Below are 9,726 nucleotides of genomic sequence, written 5' to 3' on the forward strand. Positions count from 1 at the left end.
AAAGAAGAGAGTAAAAAAGGACATTCTTGTTTGACTTGGTGTCGACTATCGAGGACAAGCGCATTGACTTTCCATTGTAGACCTTAACCACCTCCATAGAGAGCCACAGACACCAGGAAGTCCAACCCACCAGAAAGGCCCACTTGCGAAACAAAGCAAAAATTGTCCACTGGCAATGCCTAACGAGGAAAATAGACGAGCTAGGCAGCTAGCTAGTGTTGGAAAGGAAAAGTCTATCAGTCTCGTCGAAAGACAGAGATTATTTAGATGTTTTTCGAAATATCTTGACCATTCCAAGCCAGATTCTGAAACTTAAACCCTGGATTGGGTAACGAAGCAGTCAGGGGAAGGTAAGGCCAAATGGCCAGAAATGACAACACGAGCTAAGGAATTAGAGTAGACCAAGAAAACCTTTAAACCAGTTCCATTATACTTTAAGGTGAGGAAACTACACCCCACCTGAACTAAAAGGTGTGATTTCTTCATTGATTTCCGTTATACATGACATTCATCAGCTCCAGTGCTCCATACACTAGACTTGCATGCATCTAAAGGCCTCTTGACTAAACTACTGGAGTAGAACTGAAACTGGACTCTTAAAAGCAGTTGTTGCACAGTTGACAATTCCCACAGAGACGATCAAATCAACCCCAATTTTTTTACGCCAACAATCCAAAAAATGATACCAAACTAGCTTGAAAGACCAAGTAAAACAACAAAAAATACCGCTGCTAAAATCTGAATTAATTCTACTGAACTTGTTTCCGTAGTATTTCTGATTCTTCAACTTCCAGTCTTTGACAGACAAACGTCACTTGTAAACCCTGTTCCGCATTGAAGATCTGGTGTGGAAGAAAAGTTGATGGAAGAGGTTACACTGTTGACTTAATATGATAAAACTATACCCATAAAGAATATCTTTTTTTACCAAACTATACCCATAAATAGGGCTGGCAATGGATAAATATCCGCCGGATATTGGCCATACCGATAAGGTTAAGGTTAAGGGTTATCGGATATCGGATATCCGATAACATCCGACGGATATCAAAAATCCAATTCGATAAGGTTAAGGTTAACCTATCGGATATCGGATTTTTATCCGTTAATATCCGGTTTTGTTGGACAGAAGCAAAATCTGAAATTTAACGGAATTTTCAAGTATTTAACTTAACTGAAAGACAGAAAAACCCACACAAACACTACTCCAGTGTCTCAGTCACATCACACATGAAGAAAAAAACTACAAACACCCAACCAAACAGTCTGCAAACTAAAGTACACAACAGCAAAAGAGAAAAAACCATGTCTTCTTGTACATAGACTTAACAATAATGTCAAACAACTTGCTAGTGATGATCTTCCTTGGATGCCTGGTTATATGTTGCATCATTGCATCAACTTCAGTCGATGACTTCCATATCTGCATTCACAAACAATCAATTAGAAAAGAAAAACAAATAGTCTTAAACATGAGAGACATCTTCTACACTGTAACACCAAAAACTGAATTCAAAGCAGTTTAGGTTGTCATATTATTGGTTGTTCCAGTACTGGTCTCCGCGGAGTGTTCATGTGACGGAAATGGGGAAAAACGAAACAAAAGAGAAGCAAACATGGTTTATACTAGCAACAAGGTTTAAACGAAACAAACGAAACAATATATTCTTTATGATAAAAGCGCATTTGCAGGTGGAGTTATACTAGCAACAGGGTTTATACATGTTTGTCCATACTCATGCTACTCATGGTCATGCTCATGGTTATGCTTTCCTTGGTTGTTGCAGAAAATGAAAGATTCAATTGTTGTTCGATCAGCTAATGGTACATGATGCATCACAGAAAAGCAAAGGAAAAGAACTAAGCAAAGGAAAAGAAGATTTACCTGCATCAAAGAAGCCTGGAAGCCAATCACTTAAGCATAGAAGTGCTTGGACTAATTCTGGACTTAATGAAGCTCTGTGTGTTGTTAGAACCACATATCAGTTGTGAGACTACATTTGGAAGTCAAATTCTCTAACTGTAATTGCAATTCACCTTTCATTTCAGCGTAACACCTCAACACATCAGCTTTACTTGTATTCCTACATGGCATTCTCGCAGCTGGGTTCAAAGACTTAACAAAATCTCTAAAATAGAAATGCTCAACCATGTTAAGTGGGTAATCATGTTTAGCAATCATTTTAGCAAGGCAGTTCCTAGTAACTATTGGATCATACTTGTAATTAAGTAATTCAACTTGGTTAGTGCCTGCTTTTTTAACTGCAGTGGTAATCTTCATCTGGCCTGGCTTGTTTTGAGGCTTCTGGGGACAGATTATTAGATGTTGAGCCAAGCGGGTAGTTCATTGTTCACTACAAGCAGGTACCAACTTTTTGCAATGATGACATTCACCCATAAGGACAGCCACTTCCTTACACGGGTTATCTTTATCGGGCTCTACAATGATTTTCCTAGTGAATTCATCCCATGAAGGTGACCTTGTTGTGCGCAATTTCTTCAATAAAGCAATAACAAGTGGATGATTTTCATCTGCTACTTCTGCTAATGATCTCTTATTACTCGAAGAAGGTGTTGTTGAAGCAATTGTTGAAGCAACACTTTGATCTTCTTGTTCTGGCTGTTGGGAAATTGGTTGACTGCAACTTGGAGTTCCAACTCTATTGGATGCTTTTTCACTTTGAGACATTCTGAGAACAACGACAACCCAGAAATAAACACACAGTTCATGAGTTTATTAATGTACATATGACATAAAAAAGGATTAAACAGAAACAATCAGTTAGAAAGAAAAACAAATAGTGATGCAGACAAACAAACAGTGATTCCAAATAGTATAAAAATGAAAGTAGCAGGGGCAAAATCTCACAAAGATTTCTTGAAATCAGTTGACATATTAACATAGAAATGACAAAATTAAACTAAAAGGAAGATTCAAATTCCTTTGGAGCAACAACAATATATAGCAGCTTAAGGGTATCGTTGGTTGATATAAAATTGATAATCAATCAAACAACTCAAAACCCTAAATTCAAATCAAATCGAAAACCCTAATTTCATCTGAATTCAGTTGTAATAAAAAAGCTAAAAGAAGAACATGAATACATGATTGATTCTAACAGTTAAAAACAGATATATTCAAACATCAAACATGCAAATACGCAATCGATTTGGGGGAAAAAAAAAACTAACTTCGAAACAATCGATTAGATCATGACTAGTGACTTACTTCTTGAGTGAGAGTCTCTGATCATCAATATTATCGACCAAATCACGATCAAATCGATCACTCAGTCCCTCTCTCTCGATCAAATCACGATTCACGAATATCTTTCTGAGTTTTCTGTGTTAGAGAATGAGAAAAAATGAGTAACACTAAAGAGTCTGAGACTTTGATTAGGTTATTCTCCCGACAGATAATACCTAGGGGTAGGAAATTACAAGTACACCCCTAGGCTATCGGATGTCGGATATTAACCTAACGGAAGGACCCCAATCCGATTCCGATAAGAGGTATTATCCGATAGCTTATCGGATTCCGATATCCGATATCCGATATGTCGGATTAAATCCTATAGGATGTCGGATTTTCAGAAACGGATCCCGGATTTCGGCTATCCATTGCGAGCCCTACCCATAAAGAATATCTTTTTTTACCATATTTCACCATTTGAATTATGCTCATAACTCATCATTGTTTGGCAGCGTATGTGGTGGTGGTTGGGCAGTGGTGGTGGTGGTTTGGGGGTACTGGTAATTGGAGCGGTGCTGGGATGGTGTTTGCTGGTGGTTGAAGTAAACACTGATGGTGATTCACATGTCTAAGATATACCTTAACTAAATCCTTGTCTCAGTGTCTGCTCATTAGAAGGTGCTGCTATCCGTCTAAGTTATAATCTCAAGAATATTTTTACTTGTTATTATTCTTCTTGTGCAAAATATTGGATGCACCCTTTCAGGTTGCTTGAACCTACCTGTGTAAGCAAACAATCCATCATCTCCCTGTGGGGTGTCATGCTATTAAAGGCTGAAACAGCTGATGATTGCGCCTACAAACTTATACCGAGCGAGATACAGTTGTCTCATCTCAGACGGATAAGGAATCTAAAATCTGACTCACGTGATTCATCTCAACATTCATTGTACTGTGTGGCCAATTTGTCGTTAACCCAGTTTTAGAATTCTTCTGGGATATGCTGATCAGAGAAGTGTAGGCAGCAATATCAGAAATGTGTCCCTTCTCACTTCGCAGTTTATCAATATCCATCGAATCTCCTCCACTGTTGCAATGCCCTTCCAGAAGAATATTATAAGTAATGTCATCTGGCACTACTCCCAAATTATGCATATCATCCAGAAGCATCCTAGCTTTTTTCATCTGCCGTTGCTTACAGAGTCCGTTCATAACAACATTAAAAATTGCAACACCTGGGACACGGCCACTACTCTGCAACTCATTGAGCAATTTGGAACCCATTTGAGCATCACCTTTCTTGCAAAACCCGTGTATCACCATGGAATATGTTGCTTCATCTGGTCTCAGACCTGCTCTTAACATCTCCTTTAAAGTCAGCTCCGCATCTTCCACTCTTCCTTCCTTGCAAAAGCCCGAAACTAGTGCTGTGTAAGCAACATTATCAAGCTCTATTCCTTCCCTAATCATTCCCTTCTTAATCTCAAGAGCAGATTCTAAATACCCTTCCTTGCAATATCCATCCATAAGTGTAGTATACGTGATCTTATCAGGCTTCATGCTCTTGTCCTTCATCTCGTCAATAATTTGCATTGCTCTTCCTAAATCACCTACTCTACAAAGTCCATCAATAAGTGTGTTGTAAGTAATTAAATCTGGTTTAACGCCCTTCGCCAACATTTCCCTGTACATATCCATTGCTACCTCAATGTTATGTTGTTTACAGTTCCCACCAATTAGAGTAGTGTAAGTAACATCGTTAGGATTCAATCCTCTTGCACTCATTTCCTCTAAAATTTGATTTGCCTCCTCCATTCGATTACCTTTGCACAACCCATCGATCAAAACACTGTACGTAAACACATCAGGAGACACTCCTCTTTCTGACATTACTCCTTTCAGCTTAAAACACTCCTCCAAGTTTCCTATCTTACAGTACCCATTAGTCAGCGTATTGAAACTAACAACAGTCGGGTTCAAACCTCTATCAGTAATTTCATCAAACACTTTCCGGGCTTCTTGAATTCTTCTCTCTTTACAGAACCTATGCATGAAGATATTAAAAGTATAGATATTTGGTTGAAATCCAGCATCTAAAATCTCAGTATAAAACCCCCAAGCGACTTCAGGTGTCTCCGACTTCATTAATTTATCGAGAAGCTTGCCACAAGAATGATAAGGAACTCGGAATCCATTCATTTTAACTAATCGAAAACATTGAACTGCATCTGATACAAAACCAGAATCAATATACGCATTCATCAAAACATCAAATACCATATCATTTTGATGCGGACCTCTGTTATCAAGAATTACAGTGAATAAAGATGAAACTGAGTCTTTTCCTTTTCTAGAGATGATGAAACTGAAAAGAGATTGAGCTTCACTGAGTATATTGTGTGTACAGAGGAGATTAGTCATTGCACAATATGAAGCAATGGTGTGACGAAAACCCTTTTGAATGGAAACCCATTTGAAGAAAGAGAGTAGTGAAAATGGGTCTAATGAGAATGGGTTTTGTGTGATCAGATCGGTGATGTGATGAGCTGTGAGTGAAGGAATGAGTTTTTTAAGGGAGGAATTGAGAGGTTTTGATGGTGTGTCCTTTATAGCTTGAGATATAGTTGTGAGAATTGGATTGTGATGGTGTTGGTGTGATTGTGGTGGTGGAGAGTACCAGGTGGAGAAGAGAATTAACTGTGATCTTCCAAATTTCAGTAGAGAAGAAGGATGATGAAAAGTGAGAAAGTACTGGTTTATGGTTCTACTAGGCTTCATGTAGAACATGGTCGGATCAGTTTACTTTCGTTCCTTAATTTTTTCTTTCTTTAAGCATATATATATCTTCCTCTTTTGGAGTGTGCTCGATTTTTAACGGGGTGGGTATCAAAATTCATACGAGGGAGATGATTTTTTAGTTGTCTTATACAAATTTTAGTACCCTTTCCAAAAAATTAGTATCCTATTAGGAGTCATGGTCTCGAAATAGTTAGAAAAAAATGCTATCCTATTACATTACTGTGGGGCTATAGGAGGCTGGATTTTTGGGGGCTTAAAATACTAATTGCAACCCAAACATGATGGGGAAGACCTAATCTATGTGAAGTATCAAAAATTTCCATACCCTTAAATAAATCAAAATCTAATTTTTTTTAATCAACTATCTTCTCCTTCTTCTCCTCTTCTTAATCATATATCATGATGAACATGATGATCATAATATCATCGTGATGAAGATGATAATCATAAAAAAAACTTAAATCTATTATTCTTCTTCCTCTTTTCTTCTTCTCCATCGCATCACGATGTCATAAAAAGAAAAAACTAAGAAATCCACCATTTATCTTTGCTTTTGATTGCCAAAATGCTTCGATTCGATTAAATTAGAGTTAAAACACTTAAATTTCTGAAACTGTTTATGGTTGGGAGTTCTTAATTTCCCAACCGTAAATCTTAATTTACGTCTTAAAAAATAGGATTTCCTGGCCATAATTTGGTTTACGGTTTGGACAATTAAAACTCACGGCCGTAAAATGTTGTTTACGGCTAGGAAATCCTAACCGTAAGCGATTCTGATAATCACGAAAAGAAAAAACACATAGGTTGGATTTCCGTTAAGATTTCTTATCCGTAAATCAGAAATACGATCGGAAAATTAAAATTCCCAGTCGTAGATGTCGTTTTCGGTTAGAATTTCCTAAACGAAAATACTCGATTTTAGAATTTAATACCCGATTTCAAAATGAGTATAAGTTATTACTCAATTTCAAAATGAGTATAACTCTATACTCGATTCCAAAAAGAATATAAGTTCGTACTCATTTTAAGACCGAGTATAAGTGATTCTTTGGTCATTTTATGACTACAAGTATATACTCAATCTAACTGAAGTAGTTATGATAATCACACAAGAAAAAAAGACAGAGGTCTGCTTTCGGCTAGATTTTTCCAGCCATTGTAGCGCATTCGTCCGGGTTTCCTAGCCGGAATTATTAATTACAACTAGGAAAAACTAGCCGCAACTTTCTCTGATAATAAAAAAAAATACGGGTTGAGTACGACTAGATATTCCAAGCCGTAACATGAGCTTCAGATGGGAAAAATGCTAGGAAAACCTCTCGTAATTTGAACCTAGCCGTAATGCAGATAAGGTAATCCTGGAAGAGCTTACGGCCAGAAGTTCTTCGTTTCCCAGTCGTAAACGTAAACAACAGTTTCCGGATTGGAATCCTTTTATTCATAACTGTAAACACTATTCACGGATGGGTCGAGTACTATATCCCCACCGTAATTGTTGAAAAACCCAGATGTTGATCTGTCATGTACCAAGGTACAATGACAGGATAAATACTTGATTCAGAGAACCAAGTTTCTCTGGTTCCGAAGAACACAACCTAAAATCGTCAAACAATTGATTTGATTAAAATTGGATAAAGAGTTCATTACAGGTTCAGAAGATTAAATACCACTCACCCCCTACCTAGCATCCAACGGCTACACAGCCTCCAGGTGGTTACATCTTCCCACACCCTTACAATTTATAAAGGCACCCAATAATAAGCTAGATACGACTAATAAGCCTAATACTAAGTATTGACACTGAATGTGATAAGGGAAACCCTCTTCTCATCATGTCGGTACATGAAATTCCCCACTCCTTGAAAACATCCTTGTCCTCAAGGATGAGAACTAAACTGCCACACCCTCTTTTCATCATATCGGTACAACATAATATCCAGATGTGGTTGTATATCCAAAGACGGAATGAAGTATAGCTTGTTGTCAGCCGAAAGCGCTCATTAACAGTGTTGAAGTCGCAACCGTAGTGGTTCTGCAATGGTCCAATAGCCGTGATGCTAAATAAATGCCTTGTAAGGTCCTGAACTACTACATCAATGCATAGAGCAGGGAGAAACCTTCACTGAAGTATCGAAAACAACGTTTGGAAGGTGTAAGCAGCAACCTAGAACTATAAACATGAATTCTAACAAGTTCAGCTACTAAACTTACAACATGAATCAAATGGGGAGAGACCCTTCCATATGATGCTCGAAACAAAGGACCATAACATAGTAAATCCCAATACATGAAGAAGTGGAGTCCCAAAAATGAATTGCAAACCCAGTAAACAAGTGGGAAAACCAGATAATATTGCACAAAACTGAACTATAATCCCAACAAGCAATCCACACTTCAGCTGCATAAGAAAAATTGTCACTCCACACAAAGCAGGACTTATATCAAACCGTCTGAAGTTCACCCGTATATACCCACATAAACATATATAAGCATGTTGAACACGCATCCATAGAAACATCAAGAAACATTTGGTAAAAAATTCCTTTCGCGACATTTGGACAAGTAAGTTACTGCTATTACTAACATCACCAGATGAAGCCAACACCATGGACATAAAATTCCTATGCCACAGTTTCAGTCGGTGCTCAAACATAGAATCACGTGTAGTAAAACAACAAATCCATATCATAAGGTTGATCTCCTTCCCACGATCAAACACACTGAGGCTAGAGTCTACAACAAGGGAAATACATACATCAACAAACAATTTGTAAGGAACCTTACCCATTTGGAGTTGCAAGAGGTAATCAGTTCCAACATCCCACAAATTTTCAGGCACGCTCTCAGTAATTTGACAAAAGAACACCAAAGCAGTATCAGTAAAACCACCAGTAATTAACAAACAAGTAACTGTTTCGCTAAACAACTCATCTGGTTGATAACTGTATTTGCTAATCAGCTCTTGAACAAGTCTCCTATAGTGTCTATCCAACAATTTGAAATCCACAGAAAATTTAGAATACCTTCCCATAAGTTGAATTTCTTTCCCACGATCAAATACTCTATTTAAAATGAGTTGCAAGAGGAAATCAACTCCAACACCACTGAATTTAATAGCTTTACTCTCAGACATTTTATCAAACAACTTCCTATCACCACTAATTTCAGCCTCATTTACGAACAAAAGAACGAGTGAATCCAGTAATTGAAAATCCTTTCTAATCATCTCACAACCCAAATTCCCATTTAACTTATCATGTACAATCAACCCAGGAAAAACAATCATACAAGAAGTATCATAACAGAATTTATCAACAGAATCAGAAAAACTCTTAACATATTTCGATGCTTTTCCGCGATCGAAAATGCTACGAGAAGAATTGGGAATAATAGAAAAACGCTTACCAGTTAGTTTACTGTGGCTAATGACCAATTCCTTCGAGAAGTCAGGTATCACAACCTCAGAACTCATAATTTCTTTAGATTGAATATTCAAAGCATCCGACAAATCATCCTCTTCGTCGAAGAAAAACGAAGGCATGGGAATTTCGAAATCTCGACAATCACCATCTTCTTCAGTTTCAACAAAGAAAAATTGAGGTATCAATTCGAATTAGAGAGAATTCTTTTCTTCATCAACACCAGGAGGATTTGATTTGATTTCCGCATATGGAGAGATAGTGAAATCCCCAATTGAATTAGTAAACTCTTCCATGTTTTATGGCTGATGTGGA

At 37.5% G+C, this 9,726-nt stretch overlaps 1 protein-coding gene and 1 long non-coding RNA gene across 2 annotated transcripts; both read right to left on the reverse strand.

Annotated features, from left to right (window-relative positions):
* Positions 1–1,218: 1,218 nt before the first annotated feature.
* Positions 1,219–3,436, reverse strand: LOC113277305. Its single transcript, XR_003324848.1, has 3 exons — positions 3,230–3,436; positions 1,886–2,690; positions 1,219–1,423 (listed from the first exon to the last, which is right to left on the reverse strand). It is a non-coding gene; the product is annotated as an uncharacterized LOC113277305 (long non-coding RNA).
* Positions 3,437–3,886: 450 nt separating this feature from the next.
* On the reverse strand, positions 3,887–6,009 carry LOC113277306 (putative pentatricopeptide repeat-containing protein At1g09680). The gene has a single exon (XM_026526431.1). It carries the CDS (start codon positions 5,978–5,980, stop codon positions 4,088–4,090), a length of 1,893 nt encoding a protein of 630 aa, XP_026382216.1. The 5' UTR covers positions 5,981–6,009; the 3' UTR covers positions 3,887–4,087.
* Between the last annotated feature and the right edge of the window lie 3,717 nt (positions 6,010–9,726).

Source organism: Papaver somniferum, chromosome 5 (genome assembly GCF_003573695.1).
Source record: "Papaver somniferum cultivar HN1 chromosome 5, ASM357369v1, whole genome shotgun sequence".
In the NCBI taxonomy this organism is placed as follows: Eukaryota; Viridiplantae; Streptophyta; class Magnoliopsida; order Ranunculales; family Papaveraceae; genus Papaver; species Papaver somniferum.